Source organism: Ochotona curzoniae, unplaced genomic scaffold (assembly GCF_017591425.1).
Source record: "Ochotona curzoniae isolate NIBS_2020 unplaced genomic scaffold, NIBS_Ocur_1.0 scaffold_2683, whole genome shotgun sequence".
In the NCBI taxonomy this organism is placed as follows: domain Eukaryota; kingdom Metazoa; phylum Chordata; class Mammalia; order Lagomorpha; family Ochotonidae; genus Ochotona; species Ochotona curzoniae.
In genome coordinates this window covers 6,975,485-6,998,916 of record NW_024467100.1, presented here as the reverse complement: position 1 = coordinate 6,998,916, position 23,432 = coordinate 6,975,485, and the positions used below count along the sequence as shown (strand labels likewise).

General features: G+C 51.1%; 2 protein-coding genes across 2 annotated transcripts in view; both read left to right on the top strand.

The window, feature by feature from the left end:
• Positions 1–11,375, top strand: part of LOC121171480 (sodium/potassium-transporting ATPase subunit alpha-4) — a 30,316-nt gene extending 18,941 nt beyond the window's left edge. The window contains exons 13-22 of the mRNA XM_041003185.1: positions 1,169–1,305; positions 1,616–1,766; positions 2,042–2,210; positions 3,524–3,678; positions 3,825–3,948; positions 5,221–5,366; positions 8,190–8,320; positions 8,424–8,525; positions 10,986–11,077; positions 11,347–11,375. Coding sequence (XP_040859119.1) covers positions 1,169–1,305; positions 1,616–1,766; positions 2,042–2,210; positions 3,524–3,678; positions 3,825–3,948; positions 5,221–5,366; positions 8,190–8,320; positions 8,424–8,525; positions 10,986–11,077; positions 11,347–11,375 — 1,236 coding nt within the window. The remainder of the gene's footprint in view (positions 1–1,168; positions 1,306–1,615; positions 1,767–2,041; positions 2,211–3,523; positions 3,679–3,824; positions 3,949–5,220; positions 5,367–8,189; positions 8,321–8,423; positions 8,526–10,985; positions 11,078–11,346) is intronic.
• Positions 11,376–15,252: 3,877 nt separating this feature from the next.
• On the top strand, positions 15,253–23,432 carry CASQ1 (calsequestrin 1). The gene is made up of 11 exons (XM_041003256.1): positions 15,253–15,689; positions 17,353–17,437; positions 18,007–18,107; positions 18,303–18,414; positions 18,682–18,755; positions 19,056–19,186; positions 20,254–20,299; positions 20,718–20,772; positions 20,999–21,099; positions 21,662–21,736; positions 22,801–23,432. The coding sequence occupies exons 1-11, from the start codon at positions 15,429–15,431 to the stop codon at positions 22,954–22,956; spliced, it is 1,197 nt and encodes a 398-aa protein (XP_040859190.1). The 5' UTR covers positions 15,253–15,428; the 3' UTR covers positions 22,957–23,432.

Sequence of the window (23,432 nt, the reverse complement as noted above, 5' to 3'; positions counted from 1 at the left end):
AGGCAAGGTTTTGTTAGCAATTTACTGTCTCCTTTTACCAGGTCAGGGGAGCCAGTGTCGCCTGAGGAGGGTTCAGAAAGCCCCGTAGTTCATACCCCGGCAGAAGCTTTTTCAAGGCTGATCTCCTTTCCTTCAGCTAAGCACACAGGTGCACCTCTCCAGGACCTCTGCTCTGGAAGCAACTGGATCATTTGCTCACAGTTTCCTTCCGCCTTCCAACAGAGCTGGAGCAGTGATGTGCCTGGAGAGCACTCCGGAACCTGGGGCTGTGGCTCCTGCAAACGGTCATTCCTCCACTTGATATGTATTTGCTGATGGTTTGATGTGAGGACAGGAAACTTGACAATGAGCACACCCTCCCAGAGCTCTCTAGTTCGGCGGGGAAGAGACAAGCAAGTGAACATCAAACATAAAAACAACTCTTGGAACACTCTTCCCCACACCAGAGTCTCAAAGGAGCATCTCCCAACTCCCGGTGTTGATGTAGTTTGACAGCAAGGAGCAGTCCTCTCTCCCCTTCCTCGTCTGTGGACACGGGAGAAAAAACACACACACACACACATTTACCCCACCTACTTTCCTACGTATGTGACCCTCCATACCCTAATCAGAAATTCACATGGGTGTGCATCCCTCTAAACTACGTAAACAATATCAAAGAGGAAGTTTAAAAATGTATATTGAAGAATTTTTATTGGAAAAGTGGATATACAAAGAAGAGGAAAGACAGAGAGAAAGATCTTTCATCCAATGATTCACTCCCCAAGTGAGCGCAATGTCCGGTACTCGCCGATCTGGAACCAGGAGCTCCTCCAGGTCTCCCACGTGGGTGCAGGGTCCCAGAGCTTTGGGCCGTCCTCAACTGCTTTCCCATGCCACAAGCAGGGAGCTGGAAGGGAAGCGGGGCTGCCGGGATTAGAACCAGGGCCTCCGGGATTAGAACCTGCTCCCATATGGGATCCTGGCGCATTCAAGGCAAGGACTTTAACCACTACGCTATTGCGCCAGGCCCTAAAAAATGTATTTTGAAAGCACAGAAGTTGACACCTGCTCTCTGTGTGGGAATGGGACAAACCTAGTGCCAAGTATCTAATGAGTTGGAATGGAGAGGCATCCGCACAGGTGTCAGGGGCCCGACTACTTCCCTTCTCGCCCCTTGCCAACTTAGGTGATCATGGTGACAGGTGATCATCCTATTACAGCCAAGGCCATTGCCAAGGGTGTGGGCATCATTTCTGAAGGCCATGAAACAGCAGAGGATGTTGCTGCTCGGCTTAATATTCCTGTCAAACAAGTGGATCCCAGGTGAGACCCCCAAAAAACTCAGCTCTGTCACTTTTCCGTCTATCCTCAGCCTGCCCTACCTAAATCCCACTTCACTGAACTTCTTGAATCACCATTTAGTAGGTAGAAAATGAGGGGTTTATACACGGCAAAATGAAGGATGCCAAGAAGATAACCAGCTCGATCTGTCAGGGAGGGGTTTGGCAAGAAGGAGAGAAGAAATGGAATGTGTTCGTGTGAATGCATGTACGGCTGAGGGCGACTGAGGACGCTGGATTTGCAATAGAAGCTGGTAAGAGGACTCCAGACTCCTGAAATTCTCTCCCTGCAGGGATGTCAAAGCCATCGTGGTGCATGGCTCAGAACTAAAGGACATGAGCTCAGAGCAGCTTGACCACATCCTCCAAAACCACGCGGAGATCGTGTTTGCACGGACCTCCCCGCAGCAGAAGCTCATCATTGTAGAGGGGTGTCAGAGGCTGGTAAGGGTGGCAAAGGGACCACAGGGCAGCGGGACCAGGCCCCAGCTCCAAATCCAGAGGGGAACACATGGGCTAGGTTAGAAGAGTCCCTAGAGAGTATCCCATCTTGAACCCCCCATGGCCATCAGTCTGGGGGTTCCCTGAGGCTTTAGGGAAAGGTCCAAAGTCTTTCGACTATCAAGCAGGGTTGTACCAAGAAATAAGTGATGCTGAGATCCAGCTGGTTTTTGGAATTGGTCCTGGGTGTTTCACTCCCTTGGTCTGGACTTCCCCAGGGAGCCATCGTGGCAGTGACGGGTGACGGGGTGAATGACTCCCCGGCGCTGAAGAAGGCAGATATCGGCATTGCCATGGGCATCACTGGCTCAGACGTCTCAAAGCAGGCAGCTGACATGATCCTGCTGGACGACAACTTTGCCTCCATCGTCACGGGCGTGGAGGAGGGTGAGGAAGGAGGGGGCCCAGGGATGGGATGTGACCGCCCACCACAAGCACAAGTTGGTACATGTTTTCCTATCACCTCACATGTGTCATAGTATACCTTTGCCTGTATATCCAACTTCCAGACAAAAATCATCACAACACAAAATGTGCAAATTAGATTCAGCTGGTACTAAGAACATCACCACGCGTATGCTTTCTTAGGAGATAGGGGGATGTCCAGACTTGCTAGGGAGACAGATGCCGATGTAGTATAGCATCTTAGTCCTCCCACTGGGATTCAAGTGGGTTTCATGGCAAGTTCCAAAATGCAGCCAGCTAGCCTCACCCCTGGGATGACTGTACGCTCCACAATCTTCAGGAAGTCCCCCAAGGCACCTGCTGCCTGATGATGATGACACCTCCAGGTCAGCTGGTACCTAACCTCTGACCTGAGCACATACACCCCCTTAGGCAGCCTCTTTCCAAAAGAATCCTGAGGAGCATGCCCATTAGTGAATAGAATTCTGCATCCCAATCTCCCGGCCTTTCACCTGGAGTTATCCTACTAAAACATTGTTACAGCCCACATAATAATGATAGTTACTGGTTTATTGAAACTCGGTATGGTCCTCCTCACAATTCACTCAGTATAGTGCATCCATCCAATGCAACAAATTCTTTTCATCTCACACTATGTCCTGGACACTGTTCTGGATGTTAGGGATACAACACCAGACAGAAAATAATAATTTTTAAAAAAGATACAAATCCCTGTTCTCTTCTAACTTATCAAGTGGGAGGGAGAGACAGTAGAATGCGTAAATTGCACAGTGTAGAGAAGCACAGCGGAGAGAAGTTCTATAGCAACAAGGCAGGCCCGGAGTGCAGGGAGGGAATACAGTCTCTTAAAGTGTAATCAGGGGAGGGCTCAGCAATTTTGCAAGGCAGGAGTGAAAGTCAAAGGAATAAGGCAAGCTCAAGGTCATAGGGTTGTTATTGTAGAAGACAGGTTTTGAACCCAAACCTATTGCAAGCCCAGGCTCTTTCCATGTCAGCCTAAGGTTTTTTAAGCAGGTATTCTCAGACATCTCAGGAGTAACTAGGCCAGATAACATCAGCTTTGTTGAATCCAAGAACAAAGAGCACACAGGTGGCCTGCTATGAAATTATCGCTCTAATTAAGAATCACACAATCTAGAAAGAAAGCTGGGACTTCCAGACCATTCGGTGGACTGTGGCACTTCCCATAGTGGTCCCTCTGTCCAGGAGTTGAGCTCTGGAAGCTGTGTTCTCGCCATGCTCCATACTCCCTGACCCCCACTCCCTGCTGCTAGGCCGCCTGATCTTTGACAACCTGAAGAAATCCATCGCCTACACCCTGACCAGCAACATCCCCGAGATCACCCCCTTCCTGCTGTTCATCATCCTTGGCATCCCCCTGCCCCTGGGCACCGTGACCATCCTCTGCATCGACCTGGGCACAGACATGGTGAGGACCAGCCTGGTTACCGGCTTGCGGAACCCCTGAGGTGGATGGATGGGGAACCAGGAAGAATCAGTGTTGTGGGAGGGGGCGACATTTCTGAGCTTCCTGCTGGGTTTTGTGGCTCTGTCGTGCCTCTCTCCCTTCTGCAGGTCCCTGCTATCTCCTTGGCTTATGAATCAGCTGAAAGTGACATCATGAAGAGGCTTCCTCGGAACCCAAAGACTGAAAACCTGGTGAACAAGCGCCTCATTGGCATGGCCTATGGACAGATTGGTGCGGCCAGAGGAGTGAGGGGGCGGCAGTAGGGGTGTTGTGGGGAGGGCCCTGCCTGGTCCTTGGAGCCACCTCAGCTGGGAAGCCAGGGAGACACTTTCTCTGCAAACTGTTAGGTACTAGAAACACAAAGAATCTGATGATCTCTGTTCTGCTCTTAAGAAAGTCCATTATAAAAACAAGCAACATATATAAAAGAACAGCCTCTTTCCAAGTTCTCAATAATGAGTTTAGACTGATCATGCCTGGAGCACAAGGCAATTAGGAAGCTGTCAAGAGACGCTTTATGGTGAGCACAGGACTTTCGTGTCAGAGGACAGGGCTAGACTAAGAGAATGGTCAGGTGTGAGGAACCAGTGGAGAGGAGAAATCCCCATGGCATGGTAAGAGAAGAACAAAGCCCCCAGTCTTGTGATTTCCTTAGTGTTGATTAAAGAGTAGTGGCCAAAAAGGCCATAGACGGAGGTATCGTTTACATGGAGGCCACGCTGGAAAAAGTTTGAAAGCCAGCAGAAGTCTTTGCATTTGAGTTGGTCAAGTGCAACTCTAAGGATGAGGATGCAGGCTGGGCTGGGAGGAGGAGGACAGGGACAGCGTCCTAATATCTAGGGGAGGAAACACCAACAAAAAAGTACAGATTTAGGAGTTGGACTCATGTTTGAACCCTAATTTGACTAACTTACTGCTCATAGGACCTTGGGCAATGACTGAATCTTTTTTGTGTTTCAGTTTAAAATATAAATAATTGTTCAGAACTATTGTGAATATCTACGTCCACAAAGTTCCTGCCTGGTACATAACTTTGCAGTTAACAAACAAACCTAATATCAGTGGTTGCTGTGGTCCAGGCATGGGGTGCAGACAGAACAGGACAGGATTAGCTAAGTGTCCAGATGTTAGAGGGAATGGAAAAGGAAGAGTTCAGCTGTCACTCCATATGAAAAGGGCATAGAATCTCAAGTCCTTTTTAGGTTTAAGACAACATAATTTCAAGGTGACTCAGAATTTATAAGAAATTGTCAGGGCTTGGAAATGCATGAGTCTCACAGAGAGAAGAGGATAGACTGTTGATGGCAAAAAATCTTCAGCCAGTCATCAACTTCTCTCTCTCTCTCTCTCTCTCTCTCACACACACACACACACACACACACACACACACACACACACACACACAGAACTATAAGTAATTTCCAGCCCCCATTGCTCCCTGATCTGCCTTTGGGGCCCTTGTCTGAACTAGGTTTCCATATCCTGCAATTCTGTCACCCACAGGAATGATACAGGCTCTGGCAGGATTTTTCACCTACTTTGTGATCCTGGCTGAGAATGGATTTAAACCTTTCGATCTACTGGGCATCCGTTTAGAGTGGGAAGATCGGTACTTAAACGACATGGAAGACAGCTATGGACAACAGTGGGTGAGGAGAAAGGGCAGGGGGATGGATAGCGCTGACTAAGGAGGGGGGTTGACAAATTTTTGAAGAGTTGAGGATGGAGGCATCACAGAGTACCTCATCTTCAGACCTCTGCGAGCATTCTAACACGGGCCCTCAATATCCAACTACTCCAGCAGAGAGTCTTCTGCTTCCAGTGATGGCATTTCTCCTCGTTGTTGTATCTTCTTGGAGCCTCCGTTTCCCTCGGACACGTGCAGGTGTTCTGTGCTCGCTTCAGCAGCACAGACACTAAACATGTAGAGGTGCTCTTTGTCACATCCACTTTCCTAGGCTTATTTCTGTTTTTCCAGGGTTAAAAGAAACAAAAAAACATTCTATTTGAAAGGCAGAATTACAGAGGAGGGAAGGAGAGATAAATCTTGCATCTGCTGGTTCTTTCCCCACATAGCTGCACTAGCCAGGCCTGAGTCAGAATCCAGGTAGCAGCAGCTTCTTCCGTGTCTCTCGTGTGGATGCAGGAGTGCAAGGACTTGGATCATCCTCCTCTGTTCTTTCAGGTGCTTTAGCAGGGAGCTGGACAGGAACAGGGTAGCTAGCACTCATGCAGTGCCCCAGAGGGATGCCATCACTGCAGGTAGCAGCTTAACCAGTTCATTACATCACAGCACCAACACTCGTATTTTCCAGATTTTCACCATGTTTGTCCCAGAAATGAATTCCAGATCCTCTCTTGCTACACCCTGTCCCCTTCCATGAGAATTCAAAGATACGGTCTAGCATTTAAAAACTTGTGTTAGTCCTTCATCATCACTCTAAACTTTGTAAATCTAGAGGATGCTTCTCTAGTAGTCTCCGTTGCCATTTCACATGTACAAGGCTCGAATTGAACCTTCTCCCTGACAATAGGTGTTCAAGAACCTTAGTGAACACACTAAGACAATGGGGGAGATGTGACACCAAATAATACTAGAGCCGTAGAGGACACATGGTCCATTATCATCCTCCTATAAACAACAAAACTGCACCTAGGAGACCAAATGACTTGCTGGGAGTTCCATGGTGAATCCATAAGACAGTTGGACAAAAGTCTGCACTTGTAAGTCCTGCTCAGCTCCTCCCTACTCCACCATGAGGCCTCCCAGCCAAGCTAATTGCAGGGTTCTAAGATGTAGGTTCAAATGTGAGGTTTTGGGAACATGCCCGCATACACACTTGGCTTTTGCCAACTGAGTTTCTGAGGCCATCGGATGCTAGCATTCCCAGCCACCAGTGCTATTCCAGGCTCCAAAGTCCTTGCTGTTGTTCACCTTGCCAATATTTTCTCAGTCCTCAACTGTAGCCCTTCTAGTTTTAAGATGTGCCCATTATTTTTTAATGTAATAGACAAGGCAAGAGAGAGATAACACAGGGGGAGGGAGATCTTTCACTCCCCAAATGGTCACAATAGTGAGGTCTGGCCCAGGCTGAAGCCAGCAGCCAGGAACTCTAACTGGGTCTCCCACATGGGTGGCAGAGGCCTGACTACTTGGGCTATGTTTTGTTGCTAAGTAGAGTAGCTGGGACTTGAACCAACACTCCAATAGGGGATGCCATTGTCTAAGGCAGAGGTTTAACCTGTTGTACCACAATGCCAGCCCCTAGCCCTTGTTAGTTTTACGGCCTGATTCTCTTCCCTGATACCAAGATGCATTGTGACATGTATGTATTTATACTAAACTAAAGATAATTTAAAAGTAATTTGAGGTAACAAGAATTCTTGCACACTATAGACACAAAATGGATGAGAAGTTGCTTTGAACAATAAACTGATACAGTTGAATCATTGTAATTTTCAGCTCCATCAATGATCCCTTATTCATTCATTCAACAAATATTTTTTGAGACTCTCCTACATACTCGGTACAGTTCTAGGCCCTGGGAGTACAGTAGCAAGCAATAATGACTACATTATTTTTGTGAATGTGGGCAAAGGGAGGAGAAGAGATGATAATCAAATATATATTTGGTCAATTAAATTCAAGTCCAATGGAGTTCCAAAAATGTTGGAATTGAGATCCTAGAATGAGTGTGATGTGAAAGTGAAGATGGTGGCTAAAGAAAAGAGGGGTTGTTCGCACTTAAAATTACAGAGAAATCACAAATAGTGGCGTGGATGAAAGGGAGACAGAAGCACTGACCGAGAAATGCTAGCGAGTGGCACGCCAGTAAGCGCAACTGATTGCAGTAAAAGATGACGGCTATTTCATTTTTTTTTAATACAGACTTTCCCCTCATAGTCTAATTCAAATACACCTCTTCAGTGCCCCTGGGCCTTATAGGGTCTCCATTTTATAACCAATTATTCTGATGTTGTTATTATATTTATATTCCACCCAGACCCTAAGGTCCTTACATGGAAAATGTGTATGAATGAATGCATGGGCAGATATCTCCTACCTACCACTCTTCAGGCATTCCTTTCTTCTCTAAATTCATATCACCCTCTGGCCCCATCTTTCTTTCTTACCTTACATATTTGACTCTGCCTTGCTTTTCAAGTTCACCTTCTCCTCCTTACCAACTTGATATTGACCGGGCCATGTTCCATGCCACTCACTGATCTAACATGGGGAGGAAAGCACCAACAAAAACAAGGTCCTTGTCCCAGATGGTTCTCAGTCAGGAAAGGGAAACACACGCAAATCACAGTGCAACGTGAGCAGGCAAAGGCAGGCATCCGTGTGAAGTATTGTGGTCACAGCGCATCGTGCAGGCAAAGGCAGGCATCCGTGTGAAGTGCTGTGAGAGCATGCAGATGAGCCGCCTCGTGCTTGTGTGTAAGCCCCTTCTGACACTCTCCTGCAGACCTACGAGCAGCGGAAGGTGGTGGAGTTCACCTGCCACACGGCCTTCTTCGCCAGCATCGTGGTCGTGCAGTGGGCTGACCTCATCATCTGCAAGACCCGCCGCAACTCGGTCTTCCAGCAGGGCATGAAGTGAGCGTCCATGCCCACCCTGTGCTCGCCCCCACACAGACACAAGCCATCCCTTCTGCTTTTTCTTCCTGCCCCCAACACATTCATAAATGCTTCATCCCAGAAACAAGGTCCTCATATTTGGGCTCCTGGAGGAGACATTTCTGGCCGCCCTCCTGTCCTACACTCCAGGCATGGATCTTGCCCTGCGAATGTACCCACTCAAGTGAGTAAGGGAAGGGGAGGTGATGCAAGGCAGGGGTTCTTCGGGCACGGGGGAGCAGGGAGGCAAGGCGGGGCTTCCTGGATAAATGTGGCTACACTCAATGACTCAAGGAGAGTGTCGCTGCTCTGATAAGTGAGTCTTCCCTAGGGAGGCCTTAGGAACCCTGCCAAGTGATTACAACCCACTATACATGCAAATGCAGCAGCCTTACCAGTGTTTCAGAGAGTGAAGCCTTTTGTGAGATGTGTGGGGTAGCTCTACAATGCATATTCTTTGGATCCAAAGTAACCATAAAAATAGACTAATTTAAGCTTAGCTAATCCTTTTGGATTTATGCAAAGATGTTTTAATGTATTTATGTGTGAGTGGGCATACTGAAATTCTTACTGTCTGGTACCTTGTCTCGTCCAACTCCCAGGTCTTTGTTTTGTCTAAACATTAGTTAAGCTTTGGGGGGGGGGGGGAGTAGTGAGAAATTCCATTTACAAATATACAGAGAAGAAAAGTGAAAGTCTTATTTCACTTTCTCCACTACTCCACCTCGCATAGGTAGTCTCTGAGACTGATTTAGTCTCCCAACTCGGTTCCCACGCATTTGCATACTTCTTTCACTTTTCCATGCCCTGAAGTGCTTTCCCTGATGCTTCCAACAAAGCAGTGAATGTTTAACAGACCCCGCCACTGGCCTCCAACACTGACAAGCCCCGCTTTGGATCCCAGCTCCACCTCTTACCCCGTGACCTTGAGCAAGCACAGAAGCACTCTGTGCATCAGCCTCACCTGCAAAGCTGCAGAGAGCTGGGGAGAATCCTACGGGCAGAAGCAGGGACAAAGCACAGAGGGTGCTGGGGCTATGGTGGATGCTCTGTTAATAGCAGCTTTGTTCTTGCTGCTATCAACATAGAAGTAACAATGAAGGCAATTGAGCGTTATCTGTGCTTCTAAACCCTCTATGCCCTGATCATAAAATCCTTCACCTAATGTTGTGACTCTTCATTTTGCAGTCAACTTCTTTTCTCCCATTCCTTGAACCCAGTGATGTCCAAGACCAAAATGGTTACATTTTTATTTCCCCCCCAAACCTAGCACAGACCCGGAGCAACCATACCCCTTACTGCTCAATAAATGACTATGTATAAATGTTTGCATTTGTTGTAAGCATACATGCAGAAGGAAGTGTGGCTCAGATCTTGTACTGTCCAATATGGTAGCCACTGCCTGTGTGTGACTGCTGACCTCTTGAAATACAGAGATTGACAAACTGAATTTCTCATTTAATTTGAATGTAAAGTTAAAGCCCAGCGTGGTAGCCTAATGGCTAAAGTCCTCGCCTTGAACGCGCCCAGGATCCCACATGGGTGCTGGTTATAATCCTGGCAGCCCCACTTCCCATCCAGCTCCCTGCTTATGGCCTGGGAAAACAGTAGAGGACGGCCCTCAGCCTTGGGACCCTGTACCCGCGTGGGAGGCTCAAAAGAAGCTCCAGGCTCCTGGCTTTGGATTGGCTCAGCTCCAGCCATTGCGGTCACTTGGGGAGCGAACCATCAGATGGAAGATCTTTCTCTCTGTCTCTCATCCTCTTTGTATATCTGACTTTCCAATAAAAATAAATAAATGCTTTAAAATGTAAAGTTAAAAACTAAAGCAAGTATAAACTATTTTTCCATTAAATACAACTCTCCACTTTGGTTGACCTATTTTGCTTAAACCATTGAGAACTCAATATTTGAGTTGAGACAGTGCTGTCAGCTTAAAATACTCAGGGTTTCTAAGATTGATGCTGGAAAGAAAACTGTAAACTGAATTATCAGCAATGTCTATTGATTACATGTTAAAACTATCATCTTTTGAAGAGACTGGATTACATTAAATTGTTGAAATTCATTTCATTTTTTTACACTCGTCTTGATGTGCTTAGTAGAAAATTTGGGACAGGGCTCTTGGTTGAGGCCAACTCTTCTGTCTCAACTGAGAGGAACAACCGTGGTTCTCATTGGGCCCCTCTTTGGGGTTCATCTCTGCCCTCTAATTAGAAAAGAGGCTCAGGAAGAAAAAAGTGGCCCCATTTTTTTGCAACATGGAAGAGTGGATTGTTTGAGGAGTGCCTCAGAGAGACTCATCCTTCACGGGTGCAGGCCTAGAGTGTGTGGAAAAGAAAAGAGGTCTCTCTCAGCCACTCTACCAAAGTTGGCAGAAAAAGCTCCACGAACACTACCTCTCCCCTACGATGTCATCAGCAGCACTGTGTGCTTCTGTCCAGTGCCTCCCCTATCTTCTGCCCCACCAATCCCTTCCCCTCAGGCTCTGACCACCTCACTGCTAGAGAGGGATGGAGTCGCCTTCACCGAGTTCTCTGTCGGGCACAGAGTGGACCCAAGGATTGTCCTGCTCAGTTCCCACACATCTCTCAGAGTTCCTCCCTCTCTCCACTCCACCCCCCCCAACTCTGGTTCTCTACAGGATAACCTGGTGGCTCTGCGCAGTTCCCTACAGCATCCTTATCTTCGTCTACGATGAAATCAGGAAACTCTTGATCCGTCAGCGGCCTGGCTGTGAGTCTCCAGGGGCTGGTTCTTGTGGAGTGGTCACCAGCCCCCTAAAAGGCTCTCCCATCTTGCTGACCTTCACGGAGACTGCCTGCACCCCAAGCCTCACCTCCCTACCTCCACCATCCTGTTCTTTCCACTCCTGCATGCTAGTGCCACTGCATGTTCCATACCCCAGGCTTCCCTTTTGGTCCGCGTTTTCCCTCCTGCCCTTCTTCCCATGCCACCTGCCCTCTGCCATCCCTTGTCCTAAGCTGGTGCCTTTTCTTCCACAGGTTGGCTGGAGAGAGAGACCTACTACTAAACTCTGCACACAGCAAGGGGCATTGGAGAGCCGGGGTATCACATTCACCACAGCACCAGACAGAGTATACGGGCTGAGGGCTAAGAGACACTGGGGTGAATGTCCTTGGATAAGAGAGAGAGACAGACCATCCTGGGCTGGGCTGTGGGGACTGTGGGAAGAAGTGGGGTGGGTGACGGGGAGCCCCGCAGCGAGAGACAGGAGCCATTCTGGAGAGTAAACATTTGTTACCACTCTCACCTGGCTGGATGTGCCGGCTCTGTGGTGGGGGATTCCGTGAAGGAGGGCAAGTCTGCCGGGCGCCTCGGTGGATGCTGGGAGGGAGTTAGAATTAAGTACCCTTGCCCTGTCTTAATGCCACCCCTTGGAGAGAAGGAAAAGGACGAATAACTGCCGCCAGAGTCCAGCTGGGGTCAGAGACAGGAGGATATCTGAGAGGGGGCAGCTGGCCAACAGCTGGGGGCTGGCAGGGTCACCCATGCTCTGGGAGATCCTTAGGTGATAGACCACAGGCTTGTAGTTCTAGAAGAGACCCCGGAAACTGACATCCCGAGAGGATAAGCTACACAGGAGCAGTCTCCCAGGCAGCAGGCATTGTCATCTGAGGAGGACTCCCCGGCAGACCGGGGGTGCCGCTCAGTCAGCTTGCTCTTGAATTGGAGGTTATAACAACGCTTCGGAACCCCCAGGACTTGACTTTAGTTAGGGAAGCCCCCCTGACCCCTCACTGTGGAGGGTGACGGACACTCCCAAAGGTTTGCTCTGCGGCCGGGGCCCGGGCACCCAGGCCACCTCTGTCAGGAATCTCAGGCAACCTTCCCTCCTGTCTTCCACCCTTCCTCTCCCAGCTTCCTTTGCTTCCTGAGCCCCCTTTTGGTGTTGTGGGTCGGCTCACCCCTCTCAGAGCAGAGGATCAGCTGTGCCCAAAAGTGTGGGTGTGAGGGATCTTCAGGAAGTCCATAGAAAATATTGTGGGGAAAAAAAAAAAAACCTGCGTAGATTTCAAAACTTTTTGCATTGAAATACCCTTAAGCCCATTCCCCACGAGCTTTCTGAAGTACCCTCAGACTCAGAATGAGAGAACGCTGAAGGAAACGGTGCCAGTGTTGTGGTATAGATGATAAAGCCATCATCTGTGATATTGGCATTCTGAATGGGCACCAGTTCAAGCTCCAGCTGCTCCACTTCTGACCCAGCTCCCTACTAATGTGCCTGGGGAAACCAGCATAAGATGGCCCAAGTGCCTGGCCCTGCCATTCATGCAGGAGGCCCTGAAGGAGCTCCTGGTCCAGAGCTGGCCTTTGCAACCGTCTGGAAAATGAACAAACACATGGAAGATCTGTCTCTACCTCTCTACCTCTCCCTGTGTCTGTGTGTGTGTCCTACTTTCTATAATATAACTTGGACTTTCACATAAATAAATATTAAATATTAAGTATTAAATATAAGTATTAAGTATTAATATTAAAAACAAATAAAGAGAAAACCAACAGCTCTTATGAAGCACATGGACACGTATGAAGTGGCTGCTCCCTACGCCTGGCACTGGGGCCGCACAGCTCTACAGACACCACTAGTTAATTTACACCTGCTTTTAACCATTGCCATGCACCAAGAAACCAGAACTTCCCCCTCCCTCCAGCACCCTCACCCTCGGCAAGGCCTGGCTCAAGACACAAACACCAACAAAACCAAAAACTAGCCAGTGGTGGTAGAAGGGCTGTGGCTAGGGCTGGAGGACAGGGGCTGGACCTGGCCTCCTCCGGGCCTCGCTCAGCAGTCTCTCTCCCCGGTGCCCCCTCCTTCTGTGAGGGCCCCAGCTGTCTGGGGTCTTTCCCCAGCTGCCATGGACAACGCAGCTGAACAAGACCCTAGAAGATGGAGGGATTGGGGTGTCTGTGAGTGAGGTGGGAAGGGGGAGCCCTGGGGGCCAGCTGCTCAGGTTTCAGTAACTTGGAGCTCTGGGTGTCTGGTGGGTTAAAAATACAGAGGCCCCAACTCGGGGTCATTTGATACCAATGACTGAGGCGTGTTAAGTCCAAAGGCCTGAAAGCAGGGGCTGGAGGGGAGGGAAGCGGGTTGATGGCAGACAGTAAGGCATCAGAGTTGAAGGAGGCACTGAGAGGGGCAGGTGCTAGAGAGGGTATGGGTGGGAGCCAGGAGAGCCAACGCGTCTGGGAGAGAGTAAGAGATGGAGTAGGCCAAAGTCATGTGGTGGTCCCCTCTCACACCCTTGGCAGTGGCCAAGGACAAAATGATGATGGGGCAAGAGTGCTGTTCCCATGTTTCTGTCCAGGTGTTTCCTGAAGACAAAAAGTGGGGCTGCTAGTCATCTGGGTCACCTACTTGTGGGCAGGACTGTCTGCCAGTCCCGGCTGGGGGTCTGGCCACGCCAGCTACCCTCCTGAGAGGGCAGGACATGGGATCCTGAGCTCTGGCCCCTCTGGCTGCAGGGACAGCTGTCTGTCTTGGACTCTGTCCTGCCATGTTGATGGGATTTTCTACGGCCTGCCCTGCTTGACTGTGTAAGGTCTGCCCCATGGGAGGGTGGAAAAGTTAATGTGCTTGCACAGCCCTCACCCCAGCATCAGAGATCCCACAGGGTAGGGGTGAGATGTCTGACCGTCGTCCTAGCCGCCTTGGGGCCTCAGTTTTCTCATGCATGCTGACAGGTCAGGAAGGCCACAGAGAGGACCCTTCTTTCTAGGTGTCCAAAGCCCAACTCCTCCACATTGCCCTCCTCTCCAGGTTGGGAGCCAGTGTGCACCTGCAACTCCGCTGTGGCCTCCAATGCACAGTTAACTGATACCCTCAGTTCAGGGCACAGGGCCCACCTCCTCCTGTGAATCCCCCTCACCCTCTACTACTTAGATCTGATCCATTCCATCTGCGATACAGGCATAAATAGCAGCTATTCACTCTCCTTGGAATCACGCAAGCCTGGGGAAGCTCCCTTCCCACTGTGCCCTAGAAAACCAAATCCCACAGGATCAGGGCAGAGAGCACGGACACAGCACTCCCCTTCTCACCGAGGGCCAGAGAAACCCCGAATCTGCATCTGCTTCGCCCCAGGATGGGAGGGATTGTAGCCAGGCCACTGCTGCCCCACATTCCCCAGTTACGAGTGTTGAGTGAAGCAAAGGAAACTGGCTGGACCCAAGCCAGATCGCCAGCCTTGGACCGGGCTCCGTCTTTTATTCAGGGAATGACCTCATCCTTGGTCCTGGCTCTTTAAAGTGAGGCACACGGGGGTCTGTCTGGTGCAGCCTGGACAGCCCAGTTAGTGCCCCTCCCCCAGCATCACAGTGACAGACCCCCTTCCAGCGGAGCTGCTGCCACCTTGGGTTGTCTGTTGTCACATCTCTCCCCCTCTGGTCACAGGTCCTCTGTCTCGCCCCTGACCCCAGCACACCTCCTCTCCACCTGCCTGCGCTGCTCTCTAGTCACCCCTGTCCTGCCCTGGGCTCTCCCTGTGGCCCCTGCACTCCCTCCCCCAGCGCCAGCTTCATTTACCTCCGACTCATCTGATCTTATTTTTAGCGGCGTGTGGCGTCTCTCCCTTTCCTTTCTTAATATGGCGATGAGCTCTGCATGGGGCCAGGGGCTGAGGAGCCCTGGGCCTTGGAAGAGGGGGAGGGAAGGAGCCCCGGGGGCCTGGGGGAGAGGTCCAGGAGGTGGGAGGACTCTGGCCTTCGCGGAGCGGGTCTTGGCCTCAGAAGGTTATCTGTCTCTCCTGCCAACCTCGGAGACATATTTAGACAGGACCAGGTGGGGCCTGAGTGGGGCCAATTTCAGGGGGCAGCTCCGGTTCCCTCCCCGCCCCCTGCTCCTATCCCTCCTCCTGACCCTTTTCTGCTTGGCTCTGTCTGCACTTTCCCCAAGACCTAGCAGGGTCCTCTGTCCCCTGCTCTGGGCCACTCCCAACGTCACCCCCACCCTGAGCCCCTAACTTGCAGATTTGGGACCCAGGGGCACCTCCCTACCTCAGCTAACCTCCTCTGGACCAGGAGTGCACGACCCAGATCTCACTACCTCCAGGAAGCTCCAAACAGGATGGGGGCCAGGGTGGTGCCGGGGCTGCAGCTGGCGCTGTTGTTACTGCTGGTGCTAGGCTCACCTGAGTCGGGGGTCCACGGGGAGGAAGGGTTGAACTTCCCCGAGTACGACGGCGTGGACCGTGTGATCAATGTCAACGCAAAGAACTACAAGAACGTGTTCAAGAAGTATGAGGTGCTGGCACTCCTCTACCACGAGCCCCCGGAGGATGACAAGGCCTCCCTGAAGCAGTTTGAGATGGAGGAACTGATCTTGGAGGTAAGAGGGGGGTGCCCGCAGACCCGCAGAGGCCAGCCCCTCTCCGGCAACCCTCTGCACACCATCTAGGGTGGCTCTGAGGCCAAGGGGCAGCGTGGCAAGGTCCCTGTCTTGAGCAACAAGACACAGGTGGCCTGTGTACAGCCTTAGCCAACTCCAACACACACTCGGGCATGTACAAGTACCACCGGCATGGTCAGGTCAATGCCCGAGGGAAGGTTGCAGGGTACCCCCCTGCCCTCATGCCATGGGAGGCTGGAAGTACTGGGTCTGACAAGAATGGGGACAAACCAGAAGAGAAGCACTTGAGGTGGGGGTGCATCGCAGTCCCTGCACACCCCCAGAACACACCCCTTCTCCATTCTTTAGGGGTTATTGCTCACAGATAGCCAAATTGAATATACAATCAAATACTATTGATACCTTACTCGAGTGTCACTTATTTAACAGCTAAATGCAGAAGTATCTCCTTGCCTCCTGCTGGCCTCCCGAACCCCTCTCTCCCTCTTCCTTTCTGTAGTTCCTCATCTGCCCCCATCCCATCAAGCTTGACCCCAGAACTGGGAAATTCCTAGTGGCCGAGGGAGGCTTCAGAACTCCTTCCCCATCTTCTCCTGGTGCGAAGGGTCCCCTCTCCCTGGGTCTGTAACTTCCAACCCAAAAGAGGGAACAAGGATTTTCATCAAGAAGCAAGCAAGCTGCGCCTGTTTTGGGGTGTAGGAAGGTGTGCTCCCATACAGTGCTCCAGCAGCCAGTATGTGTTCCATTTTCCTCGTTGCAGTTTCTGCAGTCCCTTCTCTCCGGTTTGCTGGTGCAGATAGACCCCAGCCTGTCCATATCTTGGAACGGTACAGGCTGAGATGCCAGGAGCATTTCTATGTGCCCCTGCTGGGCGCTGGAACCTGCCATCTGATTAATGAGCCGGGTATTTTTATCCTGAGTGCTCAGTATCCCCAGCCATCCACCTGCCAAGTGCCTCCCTGGCCCGTCCCCCTTGAGAATCATGGCATCTGAGTCTGGCTGAGTCGAGGGCGAGCTGGGTAGTGAGTCTGGGTGGAGCACAGGGCTGGGCAGCTGATGGAGACAGACACCACCCTGGACATGCCTCTGCAATGGGGGAGTGGGCTGTCTCGGGTCTGGCAGTGCCTCTCCCTGGAAATGTGGTAAGTGCCTCTGTTCTCAACTCTGGCTTGATCCAGTCCTCAGCACACCACCACAGTCCCTGCCCCTCGCCCTCCAGAATTCTTGCCACTGGGAGCCACTCTGAAGAATCCTAGGGGCTTCTATCCTCACGCCCACACTGGCTTGGCCTGGGATCAAGGTGTACATCAAGGGCAGAGACCCTCGGTCACGGTCACAGGGCAGCCAGACTCCCTAGCATGCCTCAAGACCTGGGAGGTGTCAAGTGCAGTGCTTTAAAGTTCAACATAAGAAGCACATTGCAAATGAGCAATAAATATTCATGAACTAAAAAAAGTCCAACTGAAGATAGATGTTGTCAGAGGATCTCAAGGGTTCTAAGTTGGGAATACACAGGATCTCTGCAAAGGATCAAGGTCAACTCCTATTAGCTGCACCCGCGTTAGCCTGAGTTGAAAGCATGAGATGGGAAATAGGGGTTAATGAGAATTTCCCAGGTTTTAATACTACCCCCTCCCTCCAGTTAGCAGCCCAAGTCCTGGAAGACAAAGGAGTTGGTTTTGGGCTGGTGGACTCCGAGAAGGATGCAGCTGTGGCCAAGAAACTAGGTAAGAGCGGAGAGGGAGCAGCAGAGAGGGAACAGCGGTCCGTGAGGCTGAGGAGGCCTTGGGGGAGGACGAGGCCACTCAAGCCACTCAAGCCACTCAACTCCTCTTCCAACTCCCCCCACCTCCACGGCAGTGACCAAGTGTTATAGAGTCCAGCCACCAGGGGGCAGCACATCTGTGGGCCTGGACTCCGGATACGGATGGGGGATGGGTGCTTAGTAATAATGAAGTCATCTGGTCAGTAATAGCCAAGTTAAAGGGCCGGACTGAGAATCAGCTACTGCAGTCCTCAGAGGAGATAAGCATGAATATTTGTCTATCTCACAGACAGAGGAGAAACATTGCTACAAATCAGTGTCTTCTGATTTCCTCCCTTTACCCACAGCCTTAGCTTCTCCCCTGAGAGGCCCTGAAGCCAGGCTACACCCAGAGACAGGAACACAGGGTACAGGAGTAAAGAGTAGTGGCAATGAGTGGGACAGGGGAAGGAGAGGTTGGAGATGTGGGGTCCCGGAGGATTTTCAAATGGGAAGGTTGGGATCCTGGCTCAGCTCCTGCTTCCTCCCTAGGACTAACTGAAGAAGACAGCATTTATGTGTTCAAGGGAGATGAAGTCATTGAGTACGACGGCGAGTTTTCTGCTGACACCCTGGTGGAGTTTCTGCTTGATGTGAGAGTCCCTGGACCTGACTACCTTGCTTCAGCACGCCACTGTCCATTGGCTCGGCTGACCCCGACACAGAGAGAGAATCAATATCTTATCTACTCTCTTGTCCAGTCCCCATCCTCCTCCTCAACCCCACCCCCCCCTTCCCTGTTTCTATCAGTGGGATAGAAACTCACTTCGATATCTCTGCCTTTCCAGGTCCTAGAGGACCCTGTGGAATTGATCGAAGGTGAAAAAGAGCTGCAGGCATTTGAGAACATTGAGGATGAAATCAAACTTATTGGTTATTTCAAGAACAAAGACTCAGAGCGTGGGTAACCCAGACTCCATGGTGCCTTCCCAGGGCCCCCCAACTCACCTGTCTGCCTGTCTTCCCACTTGACCTTCACTGCCCCTAACTCCCTATACCTCTTGCTGTTGCCATAGTCATCTCCATCCACTGCCCTTGGGAGGACTCCCGGACAGCTCCTCCCCGTTCCCTGTCCAGACCCCCTGGACTGGTCTCAGAGACAGAGCAGGGCAATATGCCCTGGGGACCCTGGATTGCCAGAGACTCACTGCACGTTCCCCCCCTCAGATTACAAAGCCTATGAGGACGCGGCAGAGGAGTTCCACCCCTACATCCCCTTCTTCGCCACCTTCGACAGCAAGGTTCTCTTTCTTGCCCATGGCTGGAATGGGTTTCCCTCCCCCCCTGAGCTGCCCCTTCTAGCTCTCTCTCTCTCTCTCTCTCTCCCAGACCCCATGGGATTTGGTCCCTGCTGCAGGCAGACTCCCCGTGCGTGCCTCAGCTCCTCCTGGGTCATTAGTTGATCCAATCCACCCCTCTCATGTTAAGCCCAGAAAAGACCCCTGGCAGGAATGGGGGAATGCAGGTTTTCTGAGTCCCTTCCTAATACGTGTTCCCCCATACTTCCCCTGCTCCTCTTCCTCCCCGCTGCTCCTCCTAAGGTGGCAAAGAAGCTCACCCTGAAGCTGAACGAGATCGATTTCTACGAGGCCTTCATGGAGGAGCCTGTGACCATCCCAGACAAGCCCAACAGCGAAGAGGAGATTGTCAGTTTCGTGGAGGAGCACAGGAGGTAGGGATGGGAGGGCCACCTCCCCCGGTGGGCTCGGCTGGGATACCAGCAGCTGGCCAGCCAGGAAGCTGGACGCCCCCCAACCCCCAAACACGAGGGCTCACTGAGAAGCTGCTCATTGTGCACGCTACAGTGCACCCCAACACAGAGGATCAATCACCCTCTCGTCCAAATGTGTGCACTTTGCTGTGAAGTTGGTCGAACCTGAAATGATCTGTGTGTCTGTGGTCTGCCGACAACTGCCAGGAGCTTGTTTTCTTACTGTATTTTATCCCTTTGACAATCTCAGTCAGAGAGGCTGCAGGGGGAGTGTTGGCGCTGTGGTTCTTGACCCTGGTCAGCCCCAGGTTCTATGTAACATGTTACCCCACACCAGTGCTTCTCACCGCAGTTGGTGGAAGGACTGGTGAGAGGAGGAGGAGGATTTTGCCCATCACATAATGGTGATGGGCAGTGCCAGTGATGTCCAGCAGCCAGAGGCCAGGGACACTGCCAAATATCTGACGGTGCACAGGACAGCGCCAACCCCACCCCCTCGCCCCCAAGCACCACGCAGACAACAAAGAATTATCTGGCCCCAAATGTCAGAAGTGCTGAGGTGGAAAAACCCTCCCCTAAGCTCACTTATAATTCTCTTTCCTTCACTGTACTCCACAACTGAAAATACCCACTCATCAGTATAAATACTACTTACTCTCTCCCACTAGATTATGGCCCCCTTTGGTCAGACAGTGACATGTTGGCCTGGTTCAGCTCCAGCCCACATCTAGTACAGTGTTAGAACACACCACTCAATGTTAGGGAAAGGCTGAAGGAATGAATGGAAAAAAAAAAGAAAATCTATGAAGCCCCAGATGCCCAATTCTTACCTTTTCCCCCAAAGCCTCTCTTTCCAGGCCTGCTGTCCCCCTCCCCTCTCCGCCACTTTAGCCACGCACTGATCTGGGCCTCCTGCCCAGACCTTTGTCAGATGGCTTTGTTCTGGGCTACCAGCTGTCTGTGCCCCGAGCCTGACCCACAGGCAGCCTGTGCTAGGGGGCTGGTGACCCTCTGTCTGCCTCTCTTAGATCAACCCTGAGGAAGCTGAAGCCGGAGAGCATGTATGAGACCTGGGTGAGTACCCCTGGCCAGGCCCTCGGGGAGCAAAGCTGGCTGAAGACAGGAGCCCTGGAAACATCCCACCCTGTTGCATGGCATGCCCACTTGGAGAACAAACAGTGTGCAGACCAAGTGGAGGGTCTTCTGAAGGCCTTATCAGGAGTTGGCAGGCAGACCCAAGTGGATGAAGAAGACAAGGGAGGAGCCCCAAGCTCTGGGGCAAAGGGGTTGCCAGAGGAGGTACAGGGCTCTGGAGCTGCAAGGGACAGTGCCACCAGGAAAGGGGTCATCTCCACAGACACAAACTAGGTCCAGCAGCTGGGTCTCCTCACAATCCAGTTCAAGGAACAGCTAGGGATTGTCTAGGCTCGCAGCTGTGAGGGGGGCAGTAAGACTCCTCCCCAGCCCTGTTCTCTCTCTTGCCCTCTTACAGGAGGACGATATGGATGGAATCCATATTGTGGCCTTTGCTGAGGAAGCGGATCCTGGTAAGGGAGGTGTCCTGGATTGGAGTGGGAGGAAGGACTTGGGAGGCAGGTCAGCTTGTTGGAACGTGGGACTCCACATTGCGAGGTCTCTTCCTGGGAGCGTGCAGGCAGTCTGGCTCCAGCCATGTGGAGTTGTGGGAGGCAGGGAGACACATCTGGACGTCTGTTTCTGCTGTGTCTCCTTCCTCTGCCTCCCCTCACACCTTTCCCTTGTGCTTTCTTCAAGATGGCTACGAGTTCCTGGAGACCCTCAAGGCTGTGGCCCAAGATAACACTGACAACCCTGACTTGAGCATCATCTGGATTGACCCCGACGATTTCCCTCTGGTAAGAGGTGGGGGCAGGCATGAGCATCCTAAGGCCAGGGCTTCAGGGAAGGCAGCTGCTGAACAGGGCACTTTGTTTCCGGGCTCTCATTCCCGTGGCCAAGCTTGGAGGACCTTGGGGAGGCCATGTCTGTTGCATACTCGAGGGCAGAGAGGACTACTGGAGGCAGAAGAAACAGGACAAGAAGAGAGCTGCAAGAGATAGCACACACAATTCCCAGAGCGCAGGTTGGGCAGGTGGCTCCTGTGCCAGGACTGAGGCCTGGAGAAAAACCAGAGTTCTGGTGAGGAGCCGAGCACAATTCCCCTGACCTTGGGTATACACACTCAGTCGCAGGCTCACAGCACAAAGACTCCATGTCTCAGCAGAATCCCCAGCCCTTAACATGCATTGTCGGGTGAGTAACTGAATGAACAGAAATGCGAGCAACATTGGTGCCAACCAAGGAAAGCTACCTTAATCCGGGCCGTTCCCTTTCTGTCCCGGGTGATGTTCCCATCACCCTCCTGCGGTCATATGCACCCAGATTCCGTTAAGTTGTCATGTTTGGATCTCTTTGCAGCTGGTCCCATATTGGGAGAAGACGTTTGACATCGACTTGTCAGCTCCACAAATAGGAGTCGTCAATGTTACTGATGTGAGTTTCCTTCCCGAATCCCTGGTTGACGCTCAATTGATCAGCAATGCCCACTCTAATGTCCTCTTCTGTCGGAGGAAGGCGCTCATGCTTCAAGGCCTGGTTCAGTTCCTTTTCCTCTGTACAGTTGTTCAGATCTGCCATTTGGAATCTTTCCTTCTGTGGTATTCTCAAAGCTCATTTGGCTGAGAAAATGACCTTCAAATGGCTCTTGATGTATCATATCTCTTTCAGTGGATGTTGAGCTCCTTGAGGGCAGTAATCTTCTCTTACGCACTTAGTAGGTGTTTCAAAATGGTTGAGTTGAATAGGCTATGATCTTTGCTTTCACTGTATTCCAGTGTGTGTGTGTGTGTGTGTGTGTGTGTGTGTCAGTGTGAGGTGGGGTGGTGGTGGTGGTATTCTATTAACAAGACTGGATCTGATCAAATTTAAAATGCAATGCTAAGATGGCACAGAGATCACATGATCTGTGCTTGAGATGATCAGAGAAGGGTTTAAGAGAGAGTGGCACTCAAGATGGAGGTTATACACTGTGTAGGGCCTTAACAAGTGATGATTAAAGGAAATTATTTTCAAACTGAGAAAAAAGTAAGATCAAAAGGTCAAAAGAAGGAAAATGAGTTATTAGGGTTAGGAAAAGGAAAGTTTTTTTTTTTTTTTTTTTTTTTAATGGATTGAGGGTCTAGGGAGCGTTAAAGAAGGAAGAGGAGCTGTAAAAAGCCTTGAGTGCTGACAAACTGTTGACTTGATTCTGTGGGCTGTGAAGAGCCACCCAAGGGGTTGCACCAAGGGCATGACACAGAGGTCTGTTTTAGGAAGCTGGGCATGGCGCGAGTAGGAAAGACAGATGGAAGACAGAAGGCCCATTTATCAATCCAGTTTTCCTTTCCATTCCCATCTGTCACTTTCCTAACCTAGGCCTTCCCTTGGCCAGTTCTCACTGCCAAATTAAAGGAAGGGATGGAGGATGGTAGAGAAGGACGTACCAAGCTGACGAACTGGAAGGACGGGCCCAAAGCCACTGATCGCTGTAGCTTCTGAGTCCAACCTTGTCGCCCTAGGCGGACAGTGTGTGGATGGAGATGGACGATGAGGAGGACCTCCCTTCTGCTGAAGAGCTGGAGGACTGGCTGGAGGACGTGCTGGAGGGCGAGATCAACACAGAGGACGACGATGACGAGGATGACGATGATGACGACGACGATGATGATGACTAGGTGCTGTGGCAGCCATCTCTCAGCCCCACCTGTCCTTCTCAAACTCCTTCCTACTCTCCTGTCCTTCCTGTAGCTCCTTCAGGGACTCCTGGTCTCTCTGCCCTAGGGCCCGTTGGGGGTCTATGGGCTGGGTGCTGCGACCTTGATCCCCCTCATCTGATGAAGAAAGGAGCTACTTTTCCCTAGGCCCCAGCCAAGCTCTCTCTCATCTGACTCTTGTTTCTTATTCCATAACTGACCTCTAGCTTTGATTCTTCCATCACTCCTTCCACTCTTCTCTTGTGATAGTCCTCTTAACAGATCTATGGGCCCCGACTCTTTTCTCTTCCTCAATGCCCAGCCTTCTCCCCCTAGCCCACGTCCTACGTCCTCTCAGTGTCCTGACCCTGGCCAGGGGGAAGCGAGGGCACCGTGTTTGGGGTTAGATCACAGTAATTTCTTGTTAATGTATTTGGGTCAAATGGGAGGCCTCAATA

Excerpts from the sequence above, each read along its gene's own strand:
- CASQ1 (XM_041003256.1), top strand. The coding sequence starts at position 15,429 with ATGGGGGCCAGGGTGGTGCCGGGGCTGCAGCTGGCGCTGTTGTTACTG. Across the intron at positions 20,300-20,717 it reads AGAGCATGTATGAGACCTGG|GAGGACGATATGGATGGAAT; the intron begins GTGAGTACCCCT and ends GCCCTCTTACAG. Across the intron at positions 21,100-21,661 it reads ACCCCGACGATTTCCCTCTG|CTGGTCCCATATTGGGAGAA; the intron begins GTAAGAGGTGGG and ends ATCTCTTTGCAG.